The sequence below is a fragment of the Sturnira hondurensis genome, unplaced genomic scaffold (genome assembly GCF_014824575.4).
Source record: "Sturnira hondurensis isolate 20B ecotype Veracruz unplaced genomic scaffold, ASM1482457v3 Scaffold0002638, whole genome shotgun sequence".
In the NCBI taxonomy this organism is placed as follows: Eukaryota; Metazoa; Chordata; class Mammalia; order Chiroptera; family Phyllostomidae; genus Sturnira; species Sturnira hondurensis.
In genome coordinates, this window is record NW_028075269.1 from 12575980 (window position 1) to 12601176 (window position 25197).

Below are 25197 nucleotides of genomic sequence, written 5' to 3' on the forward strand. Positions count from 1 at the left end.
TTGGACTGAGCCCTGCTGGTGCAGGAGTGGGGGTGGCCTCTCTGGGGCTTTCGAAGCAGCGGGATTAGCCACTCCCTTCCTAGAGGATGGCGCCTGTGGGCTTCCAACCTGGGGTGGGCGGTGGTAGTAAGAAACTTCTGCAGACTTCCCGGTAAATGTAAGAGGGCCCATTTGCACACTCAGAGCTAGTGGGGTGGGTATGCTGTGGTCAGGAAACTGAACTTCCTAACGTCTTGCTCTTTATCCTGTTTTTCCTCCCTCAGCCAAGGCGAAATCGAAATGCGGCCCAACGTTCTTCCCCTGTGCCAGCGGCATCCACTGCATCATCGGCCGCTTCCGGTGTAACGGGTTTGAGGACTGCCCTGATGGCAGCGACGAAGAGAACTGCAGTGAGTGCTGGGAGCTTGCGTGCCGTGACCCCCGTTCACTGCAGCCGCCTGCCCCTTCTGTGTTGGCCACTGGCACCTTCGGGCTTCTTCCACCCAGAGGCTCAGGCATTTTCTGCTGTGACCCTGATTCCATTCTTTACTTGTCTTGTGTGAATGCTCAGCTACCCTTTGTCGGGACTCTCCTAAGTGCACCGGGCCTTGGGTGGACCTTGTTTTCAGTTCTGACAGTAGCTGAGCAAATGCAGGTGTGTGGGTCCTGTTAACAGGTAAGGAATCTGAGGTGTGGAGACTCGGGTGAGCTCATCGACTGTCACACGCAGCGCAAGTAGCAGAGCCGGTTCTCTTTTTTCAAAAAAGAGATTTATATGTTATATAATATATAAATATATATATATATAATGAGATATATATAATAATATATATAATGAGATATATATATGTGTATATATATAATGAGAATATATTTTGGAAAAACACATTCAGACAGTATAGAAAGCTAAAGATTTTGGTTTGTGGCGCCCCGATTCCTTTTACCTGCCGTATAATATTCCACGGTGGCAACACAGACACACACACCCCCTCTGGTTCTCCCCACCCCACGTCGCCTCTGGCAGTCTCAGTGTTGAACACCACTCCTTGGCCTGGGTCCATGCAGCCCCTTCCTGGCTGACATCTCTTTGTCCAGAATCACTTCACACACAGCGGCATCGGTGACCTTCGAGCATCTCTTCCTCGCTTCTCATACTGTCCCGTCTCTCCCAGCAGGTTGCTTTGTTGCTACTGCTCACTAGTCCCTGCTCACCGTTTCTTCTTTGCTCTCCCCTTAAATATTTAGACTACAGGGGCCTTTGTAACTGTAATAGGCTCTGGGCCAATTTACACATTTATTTTCTGTGTCTGCATATTTGTATAAGATTTTCTTTTCTGATTGTTAATGTGACTTGCAAAGTATGGAAAAGTATAAAGAGGGAGGCAAAGCTGCCCAGAATGCAACACTGTTAATATTTGGACTGTTTTGTGCCAGGCTTTTCTCTCCCCCTCCCTCCCTCCCTCCTTCTCTCTCCTCTTCTCTAATGTGCCTAATTGAGTTGTCCTTTCCTGTGACCATTCTGTCATCGTGTTATCTTTTTTTTCAAAACATAAGTTTTAGTGACTTCAGCGATTGTTTTGATCAATTGATTTTCTCTTATCCTGTTGGTTCTATTTTAAGTCCCTGGAGAAGAGGGCAGCTGTCCCCTGTGTTATTTATGTCCTTCCAGGGAGCAGTCATTGCTGTGCCCTCCCAGCAGGGACGCCGGGACTTCATAACTCTCCCACGAGCCTTCTCCTGTTGCCTTATTTCATCTTCTGGGCCCAGGTGGCAGAAATACAGCACAGCCACTAGGTTATCGAACGGTTAGTACAGTGGCTGAAACCCACCTTCCCGGGAGGCTGCATTTCACTGACCGGGTCGGGCCCGACTGAGCAGAGTGACTGGAGCTGCAGGTCTGGCCTCCCCTTCGAGTTTTCCCCAATTGAGCAGGGGATGGGCATGCCGCGTGATCTGGCCCAGTGGTTTCCGAGTCTCTCAAAGCAGTGCTGAGCGCCTGCTTCCTGGGGTTGGCGTGAGATTTACATGAGATGATACTGGAGAAGGGTTTCGTGTAGAGGCTGGCACGGAGTGATTGGTTAGCAAGGTGTGTAGTGACTTAAAACAAAACCGTGAGTGATTAAGAGGAAGACCATAGTTGCTAGAGTTTCACCTTTGGCTCAGGATGTCCAAGCATATCCTTTCTCTCTACACTGAAGACATTTTTTATATTTGGAGTTTGCCAGCTGGACTCAGTTTAGATGATCCCAATTTTGTTGGCAGCATCCAAAGCACCTTGTTAGGCCCGATCAGCATGTTGACCTTGGCCCATTAATGTCATAGAGCTTTTCCATAGTCTGTGTGATCTGGTGCTTGTCGGCCTTGACATCCACAGTGGACGCAGGTATCTTGTTGTCTTCCATCTTCTTCATGGCCGACCCGGTAGTCGGGGAAGCTCAATGGCATAGTGGTCAACCTTGTTTCTCCTGGGGTCAATCTTATTCCTCCGATGATATTTGGGCTGCCTCTGGAGCCCCAGTGTCTTGGGCCATTGGAAGGTGGGTGATGTACAGATCTTGGGGGGTTTTGTGTCTGTGGACACTTCTCAGCACTGCTTTCTTTGCCTTCAAATCTTTGTTTGGGCTTTGGCTCTGAGAGGGGCAGGGGCATCCTTCTTTAATTTTGGCTCCCTCTTCGTGAAAAGGACATGCTGCTTTTGTATTTCACTTAGTGTCTGTTCGCTTGTGCTGTACTTCCTATTGTCCGTGGGGGTCTTACAATCTAAGGGGGAATTATACATATATATGTATATATATCATATATATACTAGAGACTATATACTAGAGAGTAATCCAATGGCAATAAGAAGTGAGTACAACACAGTATGTACATCTGGACGATGGTGCCATCCTACATACTCCCTGCCTTAGTTAAAAACCACGTCTGATTTAAATGTTTGGATATTGGCCCCTGATCGTCTAAGTGAGTGAATCATATCCGTTCCATATTAAGTCACTGTTTCCCTTTGCCTTATCTTCCATTTAAAAACAGTGGTTCCAATCCACTATTTTGAAAACTGGTAAATAAAAGGAAAGAATCAAGCAAGCATTTACCCTGCCTTTCCCCTATGAATTGTACTTCAGGATAATCAAATACCTGACTTAGGAGAGTCCTTTGTATTGAAGAATGCCAGCTGTAATAGGAGAATGAGGGAATTAGGGCCTCTCTGTTTTGTACACTCTACTAAAGAAATGGATCATCAGTGGCTGCCGAAACCACTAGATGAAAAATTGGTGGGGAGCTTTATAGTGGAAGGACCAGGCCGGAACCCCCTGGAGCCAGCCGCCAGTCTTCTCACAGAGTTGGAATCAGTGTCGCACCGCCTGGCGTGGAATGCAGAAACCCTGTGCACTCCGTGGTCTCCCTGTGTTTCAGTTGTTTTAGTACATCTACATACATTGAAAACTCCAACAGGCGGAGTTTTCATTCTTGCTTTAAATTTTCAAATATGCTTCAAGGATGTCCAGAGGAGAAAACTAGGAGAAGAATATTTACCCAGGTAGTTACTATTTCGGTGGCTCTTCCTTCATTCCTGAGGTTCCGAGTCTCCTTCTGGAGTCGTTTCCCTTCCGTCTGGAGGACTTCCTTGAGCAATTCTTCTGAAGCAGATCTGCCGGCAGCCAGTGCTTAGTCTCCCCTCGTCTGAGGGTGTCTGTGTCTCACTGTCGTTCCTCCAGGATGTTTTTACTGTCTGTAGAACTCCGGGTTGACAGTTCGTCTCTTTAAGCACGTTCAGAATGTGGTGCCACCTCCCCTGGCGCCTGTGGTTTCCGGTGAGAGATCCGCGCTGGTTCAGATTGTTTCTCCGTGGAGAATACGCCATTTTTCTCTGACTAGTTTGAAGATCTGTTTCTTTAGTTTTTAGCAGTGAGATTATTGTGTGCCTGGGTGTGTGGATTTCTTTGAGTTCACTTCCTTAAGGTTCTTTTTGAATCTGTAGGTTTTTGTCTTTTGCCATGCTATTATTTCTTCAAATATTATTTAAATAACTGTGCTCTTTCTCCTTTTCTCATGAGATTGTGATAAGCACTTTAGATCTTTTGTTAGCATCCTAGAGGTCCCTCAGACTCTGCTCATTTATGAACTGATGTTTTTTATCTTTTTATTGTTTAGATTGGGTAATTTCTATCTTGTCAATTTTACTTTTTTTTCTTAGTCAACTTTACAGCCCACATACTGTGGTTCTTTATTAATTTGGTTACTGTAATTTGTTCTAAAATTCCTTTTTGTTCTTCTTTTGTATCTTCTGCTTTTTGCCTAGACTTTCTATTTTCCGTTTCTTCCAAGAGTGTGGTTGCTTGTTAGAGTATTTGTATAATAGTTGCTTTAAAGTCTCATCACATAATTTCAACATGTCTTGTTTTGGCATTGATATTTGCTAATTATCTTTTGCCAAGAGAATTGAGATTTTCCAGATGGCAAGGAATATTGGATTATATTCTTGATATTTTGAATATTATGTGTGACATTCTGTGTTTTATTTAAATTCTACAGAGAGTGCTTAATTTTTTTTTTTAGGAGGCAGATGACCCTGTTAGATGAGAATACAAGTTCCCAACAGCCCTGCCATGGGGGCTGCCGCAGTTTTCCGGTTATTTTTGCAGCACTGTTTGGATCTGTCCCCCACACACGCCTCCCAGTGGTCAGTCTGGGCCTGGGCAGTGGTGCTCGAGTTCAGTTCTCATCTGTGGTGGGCTTGCTAGGACCGGTGCTGTGCTCGTGCAGCCGAGGGGCCAGCCTAGGAGTTCAGGAATGACTTCAGGGGTTTGCTTTCCCGAGTGCTTCCCTGTCCGAGATCTCTCTGACACATCCCAGTGTCCTGGGAACCTGAGAGTGTTCAGCGGTTGTTCGACATTTCATCATCTTCCCCAGTTGGCCTGCTCCAGTTTCTCTCTTCAGAATCTGAAAACAGCTGCTACACGTGCCACATGTTTTCTGTCCAGGGTTTGTTTGGTTTTGGTTTCTGTTTTTTTGCTGTATTCAGTGGGAGAGCCAGGGGAGTGCTGACTGCATCTGACCTGGAATTGAAACCTCCTCCAGCTCAGTTTTAGCATCACAAGAAAAGGGAGTCAGATGTCATCCGCCTTCTGATGTGACCCAGCGGGAACACACGTCACCCCCATGATGTACGTCTACCCAGAACATCCAGCCTGAATCCGATTGAGCCTCTACATGTTAGTCAGTTAAGGCTGTTACAGCAGCACCATTGACTGGGTTGCTTAAACAACAGAAACTTATTTGTCACAGTTCTGGAAGTCCAAGGTCCAGGGTACCAGCACGGTCAGGTTCTTGGTGTGGGCGTACTCTTCCAGTGTACGTCCTCACATGGCCCTCCCTGGTGTGTGTACACACAGGGCCTCCCCTCGAATCCCCGCATCTCGCAGGGCACTAATCCCATCATGAGGGCACCATCTCATGACCTCATCTAACCCTAATCACCTCCTGAGCGTCCCCCCTTGATACCATGCCACTAGTGATGAGGGTTTTGGGGGAGAGAACATGCGGTCCATGACATTAACCATGAGTTTGCAGGAAGTTCAGGGCCAGAGGAACATGTCAGTGACCTGTAGGTAAACAAACCGCCAGATCCAGAATGAGGGGAATTCTTCAGAACCCAGTGTCATCCATTAATAAATTCTGAGAAAAAAAATAGAGGGACAGAGAACCTATGAATTGCAGGAAAGGGAGAGAGGCAAGGACATCAGTTTCAGACACACACAGTTTAGGTGGGGGGTGTTCAGGCAGAGGTGCCCATGGGCATCAGGAGAGAGATGATGTTTATTGCTAGAGCAGAGGTCTGGATAAAAGGCAGACTTGGGTGTTGAAGAGGAGGTCACCGTGCCAAGGAAGCTCTTCTGGGGACAAAGCACAGTCCTGCCACCGGCATCAAGCCAAGTCTGGAGGGGTTTTAAAAATTCAAATCCTCTGTGTCTTAGAGGATGGGGAGAGGTAAGCAGGGTACATGGGGCACTCTGTCTCGGTGGCCAGAGGGCTGCCTTGTTGAGCGGACTCTGAAAGGAAGGCAGGAACTTGCAGCTGGCCGCAGACAGGCTCCCTCGTGTCTTTGAAGATTGCAGCTTCGAGCATTTTCCAGGCCACAAAGGAAGTAGTGCTTGTTAATGGGATGGATTATTTGCAGAGAGGCTTAGGGCCCGGCGCCCTGCATCCTGGAGCAGAGGGAGTCTCGGAGCAGCTCCGTTTCTCCCAGCTGTATGGTTTCCAGGGAAGTGGAGCTGGGAAGACAAGAGTCCCATGACCCTGGGATGCTGGTCAAGGGAGTGAGCGGTAGCCACTGCGAGAGAGGGGTCAGATGGGAAACGTGAGGGCTGGTGACAGGGACCTTCTCATTGGAGCATCTTGTCAAGAACCCTTTCAGTTGGAATGGGGGCCAACTGTACAGACTTTAAAAGGATTACAGGCGACGTTCCTTAGGTCCTGCTGGAGGCACATTGCTTCATTTCCTGCCCTGACAGCGGGTCAGTTGCTTTGGGGCAACCGCAGTGGGCCCTTGGTCCTTCCCTTCAGATATGCTGCCAGTTAAATTAACCTCTGAGTTTACTCTTAACTTGGTCCTCCCTCCCTCTCCCTCTGGCAGGGGAGACGGGTTCTCTTCGCTCAGTAAGTGGGCTGGGAACCAAATCCTCAGATCCCTGTGTTTATTGTGGTAATAACCGAGGAGCTTTTAAGTCCGAAATTGAGTTTTTGAAGTTAACTCTGCAGTTTCCTTTATCCCTATTGAAATGATTACTATAAAACACATTGTTCCCCTCCCTAGCTAACTGAGTAAAATAATTCATTTCTCAGTGACTGGTAAACTTTAGCAAGGACAAGGAAAACATAGATTTTGAGCAGAGACATTACAGAGACATAGCGTCCTAAAGTTCAAAGCGTTTCCTGGCTAGTTTATGAGCAGTCTGTTGAGCAGTTACTGTTTCAGGGTCCTGGGTGAGGGAAGCTCCATGGGATCATGGGAGCCCCTAACCTTGACTGCCCAGAGCCTGCTGCCCATGCACTGGCCCTGAAATCTGGCCAAGTCTAGAGAATAGCTGCAGAGGCCCCGGAAGAAACGTAGTGAGGCTTGAGCTGTCCGGCCACTTTGGGGAGCTCTGCCACTCTGGTTAGGAGAGCCCGCCTAGTAACTGAGCATTCTTGCCTTTGAGGAACATTGTTGACAGGGATTCTCTGAGATGTGTTGCATCTTGACGTGATCGGTGTTTGATTGGAGACAGTGGTGGGCCATTCTTAGGAACGTTAGTTTTCAGACTGGGCTATAATACAGGGTTGCCTTTGGCTCCTTTTAGAACTTTCCAGTCTCTTTTGAAACTATCTTAGGCTGCTTTTTATAGCTTTCCTCGTTTCCTCCCATAGTTGTCAGCTTTCATTTCTTGCCGGCAGTTTGTCTGCAGGGTGGCAGGCCAGCCGCTGGCCCGTGTGACTTGCTGCGTCCCTGGGAGCCGGCCACCAACCTTGCTGGGATTCACATAACCAGGGAACCTGAAGGAGGGCAGGCTTGAGGGCCCTTCCCCGAGGAGCTCCTGGCACCTGCGGGGCGCCAACACCCAGCAGTGTGTTCTGGTGGTTCCAAGGCCTTTCTGGGGCTGGCTGCTGGGTTGGGGGCGTGTTCCTGCTGCACCCTCGGCCTGGGCCTCTGCCTGGCATTGCGGGGGGAGGGGGTGCGGTGTGTTACGAGGAGCCATCGACGAGGCATGGTGGTTATAAGCGTGTACCTGTGTCTTCTCAGCAGCTGGGCACCTGAGTGTGAACGATACCAGAAACAGGTGTTTGTGAGCCAGAGAGAATTTTGTGGGGAAAAAGTAAAGAAAAAGGAAAGTGAGTGGACACTGAAACTTGTCTGCCAGGCTGGACTCTTTAAAAATTCGTAATGAGGTCTTTCAAACATACTGGAAAAGAACAGCAAAATTAACTAGACTTCTGTGTTCCCAGTACCCCGTTTCAAAAATTATATTACCTATAGTTATTATCATTTTTTTTTATTTTTAACCCTCACCCAAGGATATTTCTGTTGATTTTAGAGAGAGAGGAAGAGGGAAAGAAACATCAGTGTGAGAGAAAAACACTGATTGGTTGCCTCCCATATTCACCCAATTCAGGGATTGAACCCACAACCTAGGTATGTGCTGTGACCAGGAATTGAACCTGCAACTTTTGGTGTCTGGGGTGGCACTCCAACCAAGTGAGTCACCCGGCCAGGGCCCTATAGTTATTATATTGCCATAACTAAACTGTAGTCAGTCACACTGCATGGTATATTTGAAAGTTGCTGAGTATAGATCTTAAAAATTCTTATCACAAAAAAAAATTTGTAACAATTACAAAAAATATCATTATATGTGGTGATGGATATTAATTAGACTTATTGAGGTGATCTTTTTGCAATATATACAAATATCAAATCATGTTGTACACCTGAAACTAACATAGTGTTATTTGTCAATTATATCTTAATTAAAAAATCACATTATCATGCTGCTGTTTTGCTTCGGAGTTTAAAATAATAAGAGGCTACCAAATATCATTAGGAGTCTGCAGTGTCTCCTTATCAGTTCCTGTCCTCCTTCCTTCTCCCCTCCTTCCTTCTCTCCAGAGGCGTCCGCTCTTTTGGACTTAGCCGTGTTTCTTCCAATGCGAGTTTTTATTCTTTCAGTATCAATTTTCCTATCCACCAATAATGGGTAGCGTTCTTTCGCATGGGTAACTTCACGCAAGTGGCACAACGCCGTGGTAGTCTTCCACAACCTACTTTTCTCCCTCACTGTTGTATTTGTAGAATGTATTCACCTTGTCTTGGATTCATTCATTTTTTTACTGCTGTTGACCAGGGTTTGGCACACAATGGCCCGTGGGCCAAATTTAGCCTACTCCCTGTTTCTGTAAATAAAGTTTTATTGGAACCCTGCCATGTCCTAATTTTCTATAGCTGCTTGCACTACAATGGAAAAGTTGAGCAGTTAAGATGGAGACAAATAGTTATCAAAGCCTAAAATATTTACTGCCTGGCCTTTCACAGAAAAAGTTACCCAAGCCCTGCCTTAGCATTTTGATGTCACAGTGCTTCGGTAAACATTTCTGTTTGTTCACAATTCTCCCGACAGTGTATAGCTGGCAGTGAAATTACGGGGCCGGAGCACACGTGCACTGTGAGCTTTACCAAACGGGACTAAATTGGTCTCCGAGGTAGACCTACCAATCTGCACTCCCACCGGCGGTCTGTGTGACTTCCTCTCCCTCCGCCTCCTTGCCAACCGCCTGCTATTTTAAGACAAGGTTGGCAAGTGGATGCAGTTAAAAGTGGTGCTTCATTACAGGTCAACATCTTTTCAAGTTGTTATTGACCATTTTCTTTTTTTTTAATTTTTAAAGATTTTATTTATCTTTAGAGGGGAAGGGAAGGAGAAAGGGAGAGAAATATCAGTGTATAGTTGCCTCTTGTGTATCCCCTGCCAGGAACTGGCCTGCAACCCAGGCATGTGCCCTGACTGGGAATCGAACCTTGATCCTTTGGTTCTCAGACCCATGCTCAGTCCACTGAGCTACACTAGCCAGGGCTGTTATTTACCATTTTTTATTATGGGCATTGTCTGCTAATAATATCCTTGGCTCGTCTTCCTATTGAGTCCTCTTTTTCCTTTTGAATGATGAGAGTTTTTTTAATGTATTCTGGCTACTAGTCTTTTTAGTTATATGCATTACAGACCACCAGTGTCTTAGTTTTTAGTCAGTTTGGATTCTTTATCGGAGCTGTGTCTTACCGTCTAGTCAGCCTTAGTTCATCTTGAAGATACATTGATCTGTATATATACACATATATGTAGTATGTATGAATGCAAATATGCACACACATGCATCCATGAATGACTTCTTTCCCTTGAGAAGGTTGGTACCATCTACCTTTGTGAGAGTCTAAGGGTGGAGAAAAGCAGACACTTGCCAACAGGATCAGCAAGGCTGATCCAAAACAGCCTGCCCCGGTAGCATTGTCCCAGAAGCTGATTGCCGCTGGCGCTTGCTTTGGTTGTGTAGATGTGACCCTCTAGGTCCCAGAGAAGCCACTGCGGTGGGACACGAAGAGTTTGGGACACGGAGGGTTGCCTTGGACAGGGACCAAATGTGATTTGTGGTTTTGGGTTTTCTCAGTTTTAGTTTTGGCTGGACAGACTTTGGTTTCAGCTTGATCAAGTCAAACCATTCTCTGGCTCACAGTGATTTAAATCATTAAAACTCCCATTTCCAGCCCTGGCTGGTGTGACTGAGTGGATTGAGCGCCAGACTGCGAAGCAAAGGGTCACCTGTTCGATTCCCAGTCAGGGCCCATGCCTGGGTTGCAGGCCAGGTTCCCATCCCAGTAGGGGACCTGTGAGGGGCAACCATACACTGATATTTCTCTCCCTTTCTTTCTCTCTCCCTTCACCTCTCTCTAAAAAAATAAATAAAATATTTTAAAAAAACAGCTCCCATTTCCAGGCCAGACTACTTTTGTTTGGCTTTGCACCGATCTCTCGTCTTTCAAACTGCGAGCACTGGCTTCCCTCCTCCCTCCACCTCCTCTGACCTTTCCCTTCAAACTGTCTGAGTTGAATAGTTAAAAAATGACTCTGCAGTCCTTCGAGTTTGCGGATCCCTGTGAAATGTACAGTCCTTGCAGCCACGCTCCCTGTGTATCTTAACAATGGCTCAGTGTGCTGTGCAGAAGAGAGATGGCGGCCACATCTTGCGGTTGAGGACCACCGAGAGATGCCAGCGCGGGTCCCACAGCGACTTGCTGTGCCAGGCCTGGCGCCCGCGCTGGTGCTCTTCCCACAACGTGTGACTGAGCTGTGAGCTCAGTTTGTCACCCACGGGCCAGGACGACACCTCTTCATCATGGCCAGTATTGCTCCTTCAGACATAACGAGGGGAACGTTCCCTGAGCCTGTGCCAGGTGCCAGACTCCAGGCCTTGTCCCCTGTGTCGTCTCAGGGGGACACTGCAGTTAGTGCTGTGCAAGTTGCAGGGCCGGCTGTGAGGGCCTGTGGCCAGCAGTCGTTCAGGGCCCAGGCTTGCCTCAGAAGGGCATCCTGCTCGCTTTTACGCCCTGCACTTACCTTCTTGAATTTTTAAATAGTTCTTGAGCAGTTGGCCCCACATTTTCCAATTTGCACCAGGCCCTGATAATTATGTAGCCAGTGCTGTTCACAGATAAGAAACCAAGGCTCAAGAGGTGACTTCTCTTGCCCAAGATGACACAGCTAATAACTGGCAGAGCTGGGATTGCAGTGACTTCTACTTTGCTACTTCACTCATTAAGAGTAGAGCTCTGGGGAGCCTTGTTGCACTGCAGGGAACCGGGAACGAGGCAAATCGTGCTGAAGGAACACTGATTTGCCGTGGAGATTTGCTTGCACGGTGGTAGTTTTGTGTGACCCCCACCCTGGTCAGTTCCCCCCTTGCCTTTCAAGGAAGGATCCTGTCGTTTTTTTTTTTTTGTGAGTTCCCTGAAAGTGTCTGGAACAGGGAGCCTCACGGGGCAGCCACACAGGCTGACCAGGTGGGTCAATGGGCTTGTTGGGTTGCAGAGAAGTGAGACCACAGAGCTGAGTGATGTATAAAGACACATGAGGAATTAAGACGCTGGTCCATCGCTGGAGAGCCAGAAGGATCCGGCAGGGCTCTTGGACTGGATCATGCCGTCACTGCCTTGGTGGTGGACGGTCCTGGATCCCCAGCTCAGCTACCCCTTCTGACTTTGCTTTTCTCTCTGTGTCTCTTACACCACCAGACATTCCACTTGCAGCTCTCCAGGACATTCAGACTTGCCCCCAGCCACTCAGGGGCTGCTGGCCTGCCTAGAGGTTGACCACTTGGGTGGGGCACCTGGCCATGTGGGTACGGCTCTCAGGCATCAGTATGGTGACTTGGGTGGAAGAGCTTTTAGAATGGGGCAGGGTGAGTCTTGTCCTGTCTGGGTCATTGGCTGGCTGGTGTCCCAGGACGGGCTCTGAGCCAGTCAGCCATCCTAGAAGGGGAGCTCACTGCTTCCCAAGCAGGGCACGCTTCTGGCTGGGGAAGGTCCCCACGGTTTCCACAGCGACTTGCTGGCCTTGCTGGTGACACACTGTTTTCCCTTCACAGCAGCAAACCCTCTGCTTTGCTCCACGGCACGCTACCACTGTAAGAACGGCCTCTGCATTGACAAGAGCTTCATTTGTGATGGGCAGAATAACTGCCAAGACAACAGTGACGAGGAAAGCTGTGAAAGTTCTCAAGGTAGGAGATGCCCCAGTGCTGAAAATAATCGCAGCACCGTGGTGCAGTAACACGGGAAGGGAGAAAGCGACACCTGTGTCCGCTTCAGGTACAACACTTGGTTAGTGTTTGCACTTAACCTTGCAGTCCTTGGACACATGACTTTTTCTGTAACGCACCATCCGTTTTGTTTTTCTTGTGTATTAAACATCACATGTGCATTTTCTGTTCAAAACTGAAATTTGCCCCCATTGCATTACAACCTGTCATGGTGCTCTGCTGTACTTTTCTGGATTGTTGCATTGTTGGAGGCCATCGAGTTGTTTCTTTCCATTGAGTTACTTGTTCAGGGTAAGTTCCACCAGGGATGGGCGGGGGAGCATCTGCATGGTTCATGGCTCCACCTTGCCACACAGCTGTCTGAAATTGTTTTTTGTTTTACATGGTGACTAGCGTTGCCTGCCCTTGTCAGTTTCACTGTGATACCCCCGGGCATTCACGGCTGTTCTGTTTTTTTCCATTTTTGCTAGTTTAGCAGTCATAGAGTGATAGCTCCCCAAATGTTTTAATTTGCATTTTTTCTTATTATGAACAAAGTTAACATTTTCCCTCATGTGTTTGTTTACTATTTTGTTTCCTCTTGTGCGAATTGCTTACTTGTATCAGGGCTCACAGGCTCAGAGCTATTTTCTGGAAGCTGATGGATGCTGTTTGGGGGTGGAAGGGTGAGCTTTTTAGGGAACCAGCCGGACGCAGCAGGATAATATCCTCTCCTGGTACCTTGCTTTTCTCATTTACTGTAGACATGTATTTTCTTTAGTGATGAGGGAGAAATGCGAAGGTTTAAGAACATATGTCCATTTTTTTAAAGATTTTCTAAGGTAACCCATTCTTTTAAAAAAATATATTTATTTATTTATCTTTAGAGGGGAAGGGAAGGAGAGAGGGAGAGAAATATCAATGTATGGTTGCCTCTCACGCATCCCTTGCTGGGAACTGGCCTGCAACCCAGGCATGTGCCCTGACTGGGAATTGAACCGCGATCCTCTGGTTCGTAGGCCTGTGCTCAATCCACTGAGCTACAGCAGTCAGGGCGAACATATGTCCATTTTAAAGCACCCTAAAAAAGTGTGTATTTCTTTTATAAACTGGTATCATCTGTATGCAGTCTTTACTTTCTTTACTTAATAGCATATCTCTGTGTGTCACCCGCGTTACTGTTTGTTGGTGGATTTCATTTTCTTGACTGCTGCCAGCGTTCCATCCTACAGACGTCCCAGGGGTCACAGATGTAGTGACACTGTAACAAGTGAAGGGGGTTGTCGGAGGCGTGGGGTGAGCTCCATGAAGTTGGGTGTGGGTTCTTCTCAAGGTCCTAGCTTTTATTTCGGTGGGTGGTTGTGTTATTAAAAATGAATACGTGAATGAATAAATAGGTAATTCACGGACCACCGGTGAGAGTGGGCCACCAATCAAGGATTATGTTCGGCCCAATTCTGTACGCCCGAGGTTCAGACACAAGAAGAGACAAAATGGGCATCCACACAGACTTTGCCAGAATTTGTGCAGAGGACAGCCCAGAAAACTGCGTCTTGGGTAGAATCAGTCTCCAGTTGCCCTTGGGGCTTGGCTTCGCCAGGGTTCCCAGGGTTCCCAGGGTTCCCAGGGTTCCCAGGGTGCGATCCTCAGAGAAGCAGCCGCCTCACACGGGAAACCTGGAGATGCAGAGCTCGGGCTGCACCCCAAAGCAGCCGAACCCAGCGGGGTGCACTCTGTGTTTCCAGAGCCTTCCGGCGATTTCTGTACGCACTCTGGTCTGAGGCCACTCTGTCACACCAAGTTCAGAGAGGTCTCTAATCTTCCCACGGACGAGGAATTTCTAAACTTCGGATGGGACAGCAAGGCATTCTAGTCTTTACACAGAGTCAGACTGCTTTCCACCAAAGTGATGCCAGTATACCTCCCGTGGCTTATGCCGTCAGCAGTGATAGGTGCTGGATGCGGGAGCAGCAGTCACAAAGGCAGGTAAATATTAACACAGATAGGAAAGAGTGCGGAGAATTTTTGTTGAGTGTTATTGTATCACTTTCTTACGTGTTTACTACATGTACCAATGGTGCCCTGAGATATTCAGCAAAAGATCCCCCAAGTCTAAAACTTGGAAGTCAGGGAATTTGTCTGGATGGTTTTAGCTGCATCTTTCCCCATCCCTTCCCCCATAGGCCTCCTCCAGCGTCTTGCTGAGGCAGATTTTTGCTTACCCTTAAGAACTGTCCCTCTGCAGGCTGGTTAGAGTTGGTATTTCTAAACCCTGCTCCCTTTCCTCTGTGATACTGCACCTTCATGTAAACGTGAGGCGTAGGAAAAGGTAGTGGTGGACACGTGCTCCCAAAGCCCACTTCGGTTGGACCCCTGACCTGGAGCCCCCTTCCTCAGGTCTCCGCTTTGTGCCTTCGCTACTCAAACAGCACCCCTGGACAGTAAGTGGTGTTCTCCCATGCTCTCTGAAAACACGTCCCACCAGGGCATGGGGAACGGCTGTCAGCTGCCATCGCTGTGACAGCCTCCGAGCAAGGGTGCCCATTGCGGAGCGGCCGTCAGGAACTGCCTTCTCTGCCTCTCGAACCCCACAGACCCTACCTGGCAGCAGAGCGCCCTCACAAGGTGGGTTTAATAGGCACTGGAGACTAGAAAAGATGTCTTTGTCGGGTGTTAGGTTACTAAGCTGTGTTTAATTTGTGCCCTGGGTAGTATTACATCATTCGTGGTTTTAAATTTTGTAAGTTTCCAAATCCACCATCTGTGAAAATAATCACGTTCAGGATGATTGTTGTTGATTAAGTAGAGAAGATGCTGCTGTCCTTCCTCCCCGGGAAGCTGGCCCCACGGTAAGCATGCGATGGACCCTGGGCCTGCTGTTGCCTGGGCCAGGACGCAGTTTGGCATCCCCCTTATGGTGTGATGTCCCCCAGCACCAAGTGTGGCTCTAGCCTTGAAGGGTATGCTTTCCTCTGGTCAGGTATCCTGTAGGCAAACTGCTGGTTTTGCTGCTGGAACCAGGGAATGCCCATGTACCAGGGCTAGGGGAGATCCCGGCCCCCGGGGTTTTGAGAGAATGGGCTCCACCTCCTCCTGAAGAGTTTGAGAGGCATCTGGATTGGACAGGATCTCATCTGGTACCACAGAAGGTTTGACTCCTTGTCATCTTAATAATAGTGAACATTGGTCAAGCCTTACCATGCGCTAGATACTGTGCTAATATGCACTTTCTGTGATGAGCTCATTTAGCCAAAATATATCCTGTCTGCTTCTGCTGGGCTTCTAGTCCTTCACAGATGCATCTTTGCTTTCCATTGATGTGGGATAAGAAAATTATATTTTATGACATTTGTCTGGACAGAGTGGAGAAAGCTGGCCCCGAGACAGGAAGTACGGTTCTTAAAGTGCTCTCCCTCTCATTTGACGAGGGTGTGGAAAGTGCCGTCTCCACGCCAGAGACACCGGCTTTGCTGTGCCTCTCCTCCCTTCCTCCGCTCATTCCAGTAAGTTCTCTGCCTGATTTTTGGCAGTTAAACCAACAACCGACTCCGCCAGGAATTGGAAGCAGGGTGGGACTGTGAACACGCAGTCATTGCCATGCCTTTCTGTTCCATATGGGTCTGTGAGAGACCAGAGAACAGCATGGTGGAATCTCACTTTAATTGGGGCCTTGTTGATTGGAACCATAACCTGTTTACCAGATAATTCCCAAAGCTGGGGCCTTGGAGCAGGCTTGCACACGGACTTTTCCCTTGCTTAGGAATTCTCCCTGAGCAGCGCATCTGAAGTCAGCAGGTGCTGCCAGGCACACGTGGCCTCAGATAAGTTGAGTTCAGCCCTAATTGCACATTTAGATTCTTTTCAATTTTGGATAAATGACTGAGCATGGCAGGTAGCCTTTAATCCCATCTCCTGGGATTCACACCCGGTAGAACCCTAATCCTTTGCATGTGATCTAGACTTTGTGACTTGCTTTTTTTTTTCAATTGTGGCAAAATATGCATAACATAAAACACCATCTTAACCATCTTGGACTGTATAGTTCAGTTGTGTTAAAGTATATCCACGTTGTTGCACACCAGTCCCCGTAACTGTTTCATCTCGCAAAACTGAAACACTCTGCCCATTAAAAAAAATTGTGCATCCCTTTTCTGCTCAGCCCCGAGCACTGCCATTCCACTGTTTGTCTGCATTTGACTGCTCTGGATATCTCATGTAAGTGGAATCATACAGTGTTTGTCTTCTGCTGACTGGCATATTTTTTACTTAGCATAGGGCCTTCAAGGTTCACCCATGTGGCAGCATGTGGCAGGGTTTCCTTAGTTTTTCATTAAAGCCAAATAATACTCCACTGTACGTCAGTAGCACGTTTCTCCGTTGATCTGTTGGTGAACATTTGAGTTGGTCCACCTTGTGGCTCTTGTGAATGATGCTGCTGTGAGCACAGACGCACAGATTGCGACTCGCTCTCAACCAAGAAAACGATGTCAACAGTGATGGGTGTCAGTTCCCATATTAGACGACAAAAGACCCTGGTGTCCGTTTTGCTCCCTCTCTCGTTCATGCTGATGGAAGCCAGCCGCCATGTTTGAAGCTGCCCCGTGGGTAGGCCCATGGGGCAGTGACCTGGCGAGGGCTCTGACCAATAGCCAGAAAGAAGTGAAGGCCTACCAGTAACCACATGGGTGGGCTCGGAGGCAGCTCCTCCTCTGGTCCAGCTCGAGCCATCCGAGACCTCAGCAGACACCGTGACCGTAGCGTTGAGCCAGAGCTAGGCTGCTCCTTCTGACCCATAGAAACTGAGACAAAGTGTTTGGTTTACTTAAGTCTCTGAGTTTGGGGGTAATTTGTTACACAGTTGGCAGTAGATAAGTAATATACCTCTTCTGTGGGCCCTGATTCTGGTTGTCCTAGCCACAGAGGGCTTATGAAGACTCAGGTGATGGTGGGGGGTCACCTGTGGAAGGAAATCAGGTAGGGTGCTTATAAGGACCCTGTGACTTTACCGCTGTGACTTTGATCACTGACTGAATGGTGGGCACCATTCCAAGTATTTTACGTGTGAGAAGGACCCTGTCACAGAAAATGAGCCCCCCTTTTCCAGATGGAGAACCTGAGGAACAGAGAAGTTGTTCAGTGTTGTGCTGTATCCACAGGAATCAGTGGTGGAGCCAGGGTAGGAACTCAGACCATCCAGCACTCAAATTTGATGTTCTTCAAGGTCCTCCATGTCCCTCTGTTCCCCATGGTACTGCCATCTGGATGTCACTGTACTGAGACCAGGAGCACCGGGTCCAGCCTTTGGTCCTGTGAGCTCGCGGGGGAGGCTGTGTTGAGGACTGGCACATCGTCCCTCTTCTTGCACTCCAGTCTTCCTTTCTGCAGGAAAGACTAATGATGCCTGTCCACCTTCCTGGCTTCTGAGGAACGCTGGGAAGTTCAGTTCTTCCAAAGAAGCCACTGATGCCAGGGTAGTTCAAGGAGTATTTCGGCAACTGGGTTGCAGCTTCTTTATCTTGCTTGCTGTGTTCTGGTGATAACACTTCAGGGGAATTTGGAAAGCTGGCTATGAGGTTTGGCACCTCACCAAAAGCTAACAGTGACAGCTTTGTGCTGCTTCTTCAGTAGAATTGTGTGTGTGTGTGAGAGAGAGAGAGAGAGAGAGAGAGAGATTCCTACTGGCATTTGGTCAGTGGGCAGGTAATGGAGTGCCTCCACGTGCCAGGCCCCGAGCCGAATGCAGGTGTACGGAAGTGATCTTGGCCCCTCTTCAGTTGTGCCCTCCCCCTCAGTCCATACATTGGAACCCTGTACCCCAGTGCCTCAGGGCACAGTCTGGTTTGGAAATAAGGTCATTGCAGATGTAATTAGTTAAGATGAGGTCACACTGGAGTAGGGTGGGCCTCTAATCCGAGGTGAGCGCTGTCCTTATGGAAAGGGTACATTTGGACATAGACATGGGCACTGGGAGATGTCACGTGAACACAGAGGCAGAGGTCGGGGTGGTGCATCTACAGGCCAGGGAATGCTGAAGATTGCCAGCCAACCACCAGACGTGAGGTGAGGGGACGGAGCAGACGTCCCTCCCGGCCCCCCGAAGGAGCCAACCTGCCAGTATCAGCCCGCAGAACAGTGAGGTAGTCAGTTTCTGTTGCTTAAACCCTCTGGCTGTTGGAACTCAGTTACAGCAGCCCCAGCAACTGACGCCACCCCCAGGAAATTGCAGGCAGGGCACAGTCACACACTGTGGCACAGTAAAGCTGCAAAAGAGTGACAGTGTGCAAACGCAAAGCGGGATGAGGACCTTAGGGACACGTGCAAGTGCTTGGTGCCTTTAGGGAACCGTGACAGTTGAGAATGAAACCTCTTTGGGCTGGTAGAGCCACGCCTGGTTAATAGGACATCTCCCGGCGTGTGTTTAGAGAGGCTGGACAGAGTCCATCAGCAAGTCTGTTTTCACGGCACCTTAGGACCATTGCACCTGGGTCTTTCTCCGTTCTAAGGCCCCAGTCAACCCGAGTGAGTCGGCGGCCAGCCCAGCTGAGAGCTGGAGCCTGGGCTCCCAGTGAGGGGGTACATAGCCACTGGAAGTGAGAATTAGGGACAGCGACTGCTTCTTATGCTCCCCTCTCAAATAAATGCCTCAAATAAAACCTCATAGCTATAGGAAGCAGGACCAGGGACCTGAGGCTGCTGTTCAGGCCACCATTGCTCTCTGCTGGGCCTGTCACCCATTGTGGCCAGGCACGTGTTTTACAAAGTCCATAAGGGGGACTGTCCCTTAGTGCTGTGGAAATGCCAAATATGGTGTCCCTTGGCGTGCCTGTCCACCTCTACTCCCCACGTCCTCCCAGGGGGCCTGTGGTAGACTGGCTTTTTAGTCTCAGTTCTTCACTCCCTCCGTCAACCCTGTGACTAGCAAAGTAGCTGGGGGAACTGTCCCTGCCTCTGGGGCGCTGGGCTTCCTTTGGCCGTGAATGTTGGCAGACGTGATGAGAAGAGAGGTTTGAACTTGCTATGCGCTTGTGCTTGTTACCTGCATTCCAGTGATCCGTCCCAAGAAGAAGATGGAAGGCTGTGGGGAGAGCTCCTGGTCCGGGGGGGGGGGGCCTACCTGTCCAGGGGGGGCTACTGGTCTAAGGAAAATGGGTGTCATGTAGAACAGACCTGAACCCAACCTGCACCTGGGGTCAGTGCCAGCCGAGGCCAGCAAAGGTATGCCAGCCGGCCGGCAGACACATGATCAAGGTAGTGAATCTCTGCCGTTGTCAGCTCCTGAGCGTTTGAGGTGTGTTTGTTACACAGCAAAAACTGACTAGCACCAGATCCTCAGGAAGTATACCCACGTCTTATGTATGTGACGGGATTGTCGGTTGCTGCCATGGGCTGGGTGCTGTGTTCCACAGACAAGACATACCCAATTTCGCCTGCTCTTAAGATGCTCTGGAGTGTAAGAATGGCCATGATTTTACGTTTTGCTAAGAAAGGAAGAATGCTGACAATTAAATTATGATGGCCTGTTGATTTTAAGATGCTCCCCAATTTCAGAGTGTTAAAGTAGAAAAAGTACTGTGCACTTTAGAATGAAGAACGGTAATAGGGAAGAGAGAAGAGTGGTCTCTACTCTGATGCAACTTCCTTCTGGTTGGAAGAACTAGCGTGAGAAATGGGTGGAAAAGGCAAACTCCAGGTGCTCTGGAAGTCAGTGGCCCATCCTGCAGGGTGATGAAGGCCTTCTTGAGAAAGGGGTGCCGAAGTGGAAACCAGAAGAAGGGAGGGTTCGCTGGACAGGAGGAGGGAGGGTGCGGGGAGAAGGAAGTGCCGGTTAGAAGACCCAGACCTGAGAGAGAGCGGGTGCACTGGAGGACAAAAGCAGGGGCCTCCGCTGCAGTGGGCGGTGAGAATAACCTGGGAGGAAGCGGAGCGATCAGTATTGGCCTATGAACTGGTGGCCCAGGAAGCCACATTAAGGATTTTGGACATTCTCCTATGGGGAGTGGGAAGTCACGGAGGAGATTGTAGAGGTGATCACAGTGTGGTAGACAGGACAGTGGCTCCAGGAAGTGCTTCAGGCTAGCATCACTGAGATTTGATGACAAACTGCATGAGGGTTGCCTGGGATCGAAAGAGCCCTCTGGAGGGAGTCACCATGGAGATGTTGATTCTGCAGAATGGCAGAATCTGCTCTCTTACTGTCCAGGTGTGCGTGCCTTTTGCCCTGCTGCTCAGGCTTCCCGCCAAGCAAGGTCCTCTGGGGTCAAAGGAGCTTATTCTTTCGGAAGAGGCCTTTGCTGTCTGTCCCAGCATGAAACCCAGTGACTGAGCAGCCATGGACCATTTCTCAAGAAATCATGGTGAGCAATGAGATGGGGAATGTGCTAGTTTTTAGTTTTTCAACTATGAATTGGAAAGATATATATTTTTAAATAGTAGTCTGGGTCTAGGGGATCCAACCAAAAATGTCACAACCTAGAATTTATTGGATGGCCAACATTTACCCCCAAACTGGTGGCCACCAAGCGATGTCAAGAACTTATCATCGCCCGGAAGAATGCATTTGGCTTTAGTTGGAGAAGACTGCTGAAGCTCTGGGAAGCCTTTTTCTCTGCTTTTAATTGGAGTTTGAAAGCCCAGCTGGGCTGGGAAAGGCAGAAGTGCCAACTGCGTTTGAAGAAACAGGAGATTGGAGAGGCTGACTGCTGCCTTTTTGTTTCTTGGTAATTGTTTCCATCACGAAAGCTTCCTTACCTTTAGCCGCTGCAAGAGGAATTTGAGGATTTTAAGAATGTCCCTCATTCAGAAGAAAGGCGGAAGGAGTCTCTTCTGAGGACAGTAATTGCTTCTTGATCTTGTAGCCATTGCAGTGATCCTCAGCTCTTTCTGCAGTCTCCCCTAGTCCTTGTGCACGCAGCCCCTTCTCCTCCCTCTCCTGGCTCCTGGCTTTTCTATCCCTCCCTCTCCTTGGCACGTGGCAGAGTCCCGCCTGGATACCCAGCAGAACATGTTTCGGGGCAGTGGAACTGAGGGTGGACCATGCTGTCTGCCTGCAAGTCTGCTCTGCTGGTTTTCTGAGCCGTGTGACTGCTTGCCACGCTGTGTGATTATGTAGGGGACCTTCATCGGGCCATCCCAGGACAGCCTGTGGCCCTCAGCTCCCCACCTTGTTCTATAAGATACTCATTCCCTGGACGATTCCTCATATTCATTCAAACTCAAATTACTTGCAGGGCTCATGCTATTGCCTAGCCCCATTCGGGTTCTAGAAGAAATACAAGGCTGGCTCAGATCAGAGTTGCTCAGTCAGCAAGGGAGAAACGTAATGTCCCGCAGATAATGATCCCAAAGTGTGATAAATGCTGTAATAGAGGAGCGAGCAGCGTGCTGCGGAGACACAGGACGTGACTGGGGCGGCGAGGAATGACTGCTGCTCCTCGGGGAACGTGGCAATGGAATCTCTGCCCAGTCTTTGATGATAAACAAAGACGGACCCATAAACAGGCATGAGGCCGGGCATCTAGCCAGAGGAAGTAGCATATTCAACAGCAGAGATTCCTTACGGCTGAAGCAAAGTGTGTGTGTGTATTTGGGGGGCCTTGGCGGGGGTGGCGGGGACACGAAGCTGTCAGGGTGGGTTGAGGCTGCTCGCTTCAGTTGGAAGGTGGAGCCAGAGAAGAAATGGGATGCTCAGGCCTGGGAAAGGAATTCACAGGAGGGCTGCTTCTCACTGCACACAGAGAACATTCAGATTCTCCGAGGGTCTCACACCGAGCTCCGTTCTCCCACGGACAGGGAAAATCTAATTGGGACTTGGGGGTACTCTACAGGAGGCTGTGCGTAATAGATTCTGAGGCCTCTCCAGGATGAGAATCGTCAGGGAGGGTCGAGGACAGTGGGCTGGGTATTCCCAACCTCCCACCCTTGGCTAGTGGCTTGAAAATCTGCCCTGGGTTATGTGGTCCAGGAATGAGCTTTCCGATTTTGGACCCAGTCTGGCTCCCTGAGAGCTCGGTGACCTGGGGAAAGTGGAAATGTGCTCCTACTGGTGCAGATATCTTGCCACACCCGCCAGATGCTCCAGGCACCTCCTTCCCATTGCCTCCTTGTTTCTCTTTGGAAACTCAGTGGGTTATCGATCTGATCAACCTTTGGTCCTGGAAAGCCACACGGTGGCTCTTACCGACATTCTCTCAGAGTCCACTCTCTTCCTTGAGCTCTTGTGCCCTCCGTGACGTGTGCACACCTCCAGTTTGCCTGGGTAGGTCAGCCTTTCCTGAGGGTGTCCTTTTGCAGAGCACACTGCTGGGCGCTATGTGGTGACAAGAGGACTCCTAGGAGGCGCTCCATTCTCTGGTACCTACCCAACTTCTCAGTTGGAGAAGAAGACCAGGAATGTACTGTCACCCTTTGACCAGTACTGTGTACCTGAAAAATGTTGTGTCAAGCCTTGCATTTGGAAATATACATTAAAGCACCCTATATTCCGAGTGCCAGGGTGTCCTAGGTGTGTTCTGTTAGCTGCCCCATCCTCAGCTCCTTCTAGACCATGTACTCCACTCACAACCTCTGGAAGGGCCACCCTCCACCCTCCACCCTCCAGGACAGTTCCCAACCACCTCAGCCACTAACGACCCATCTAGGGAGGGACACCTCGCCCAAGGCCCTTCCTTTTGTGTGGTGGTCAGCAGTGAATCAGAATGTCTCTTTTAAACTCGGATGCTCAGGGCTGAAGCAGCCTTAGGAGACTGAGCAAACGTTGTGTCGGGATAAGACACAGTCACAGCTGGGAAGGGCAGAATTCTTAGTGGAAGGTGCTGGTCTGCCTAGAGAAGACATCTCAGAGGCTAGAGGTGGCCTCTCTCCCTACTCAGAGAGATGGAGGTCATGCTTGCTTTATCCCAGATGGCTTCCAAAGGCCTGGCTCTAGCTCCCATGAGGCCCAAGGTCTCCACCTTCCAGTGAGGCCTCTGCATCCTGGAGGAAACCTTTCATTTGCAGTGACTTGAGTGGGTAGCAAGTGATGTTCTGTGGGGAGTGGTCACCATCAGTCATTCATGGAGTCAGGGAAGACTTGGATTACTCACTTCAGAGAAATAAAAGGGAATGGGCAGATGGAACAATTACAGAAAAGAAGGGTACATGGAAATCCTTTGGGGACCTTGAGCATCTCATTTCTAGTGTTTCTTCTCTGGTTCTTCCTAACATTAGGTTCTTAGTTTGGAAGACTCAAGGTGGTCCAGAGATGCTGTATTAGTTAGGAAATAGGCTGAGCTGGTGTAACAGAGACACCGTCATACGGTGTCTAAAATATGATTGAGGTTATAGCTGAAGTAAGTGCCTTAAGGAAGATGAAGTTATCCACACATAATACCCCAGAGATGAGCGGCCTGGGCCAGCAGGAGGCTCTGCCTTCCTGGGGGCTCCCAGGTCCACTCCGTGATCACTGTTTCCCAGACACCAGGAAGGAGAAAGAAGGAAGACCAGGGCGTTTCATCTGCAAGGACACAACCGAAACTTGCACACGTCACTTTTATTCATAATCCAATGCCTTTTACTTAGTCACATGACCACACCTAGCTGTAAGAGAGGCTGGGCAATGGATTCTTTATCATTATGGGTCCTTATGTGCTTCGCTAAACTCAGGAGTACCTATTCTGAAAAGGCAGAGAGGAGGAGTGGGCGGATACTGGGGAAGATTAGCCACAGTGTCTGTCACAGATGTGTGTGTGTGTGTGTGTGTGTGTGTGTGTGTCATAAGTGCACGCATGCAAAACTTTTCTTAATTTAAATTGTATTTTTCAATTATAGTTTATATTCAATATTATTTTATATTAGTCTCAGATGTACGGCATAGTGGCTAGACAATGTACACTTTACAAAGTATCCCCCCCAATATTTCTAGTACTCACACCATATGATTTCACTTATATGCAGAATCTGAAGAACAAAATAAACAAAGCAACAAAAGAGAAACAGACTCATGGATGCAGAGAAAAGACGGCTGGTTGCCAGAGGGGAGGAGGGTGGGGGACTGGGTGAAACAGGTGAAAGGTAAGTTAAGAAGCACAAATTGGTAGCTGCAGAATAGTCACAGGATGTGAAGTACCTCTTAGAGAACACAACCGGTAATACTGCAATGACTGTGTATGGTGCCACGGACTCTTAAACGGAGACAGTAGTTCAGAGCCTGGTTTAGGCGGATAGCATGGCTGCAGGTTTTTGGCACTGACCACCAGACTTTTATCTGAGAGGCATTAAATCGCGCAGCCTGAGAGAGATCGTGCAGCATGTGCTCTGTCTCTCAGACAGACTGGGCTGAGCCGGAACGCTGTGCTGTGCCGACAGGGGAAACCGAGATACGTGGCCAGTCGGGGCGGCCCTCTCCGTCTCCAATGTCTAGTTGAAGAGGCTCTTCGCGTATTTGTTTCTTCCTTCCTGGACCCATTCATTGTAAACCTGTGGAGACCCTTTGAGAGCCAAGCTTTTACTTTAATTTTGGAGTCTGATCAGGGTGGTAGTTATTCTTTCAATGTCAGGAACCTGACTTTGATTTGCTTTCCTATAGAAGTCACTGGGCCTTGGATTTGAGTGCATCCGGAGGAAATGCCCAAGGGCTGATGCTTTGCCCTCATTGGCTGGTTTGTTAGGCGGTCTTTCCCACGTGGCTCAGAACCTTCCAGGTTTTCCCTCCGATTCTTGGTCAGCCGGTGCCCGTCTGTTTCCCTCTGGAAACCTGTGCGTTTGGTGGGGGAGTGACTTCATGGTGCCTCCCTCGTCCCCGTACCGACCCCACAACTTTCCTCGGTCTTGGTCCCTACCTCAGTGGGGCAGTTTGGAAATATGACCACAAGTTCTTTGGCCTTCCTTTCATCAAGAAATGGAGCCTGTGCCCCTTCCCTT

General features: G+C 48.9%; 1 protein-coding gene across 4 annotated transcripts in view; it reads left to right on the plus strand.

Annotated features, from left to right (window-relative positions):
• LDLRAD3 (low density lipoprotein receptor class A domain containing 3) overlaps nucleotides 1-25197 on the plus strand; it is a 209132-nt gene that overhangs the window by 93296 nt on the left and 90639 nt on the right. For 3 of the 4 annotated variants that reach the window (XM_037040516.1, XM_037040518.1, XM_037040519.1), the window contains 2 exons: nucleotides 264-389; nucleotides 12148-12282. In XM_037040516.1, coding sequence (XP_036896411.1) covers nucleotides 264-389; nucleotides 12148-12282 — 261 coding nt within the window. The remainder of the gene's footprint in view (nucleotides 1-263; nucleotides 390-12147; nucleotides 12283-25197) is intronic. The other variant, XM_037040517.1, reaches the window with a different exon arrangement.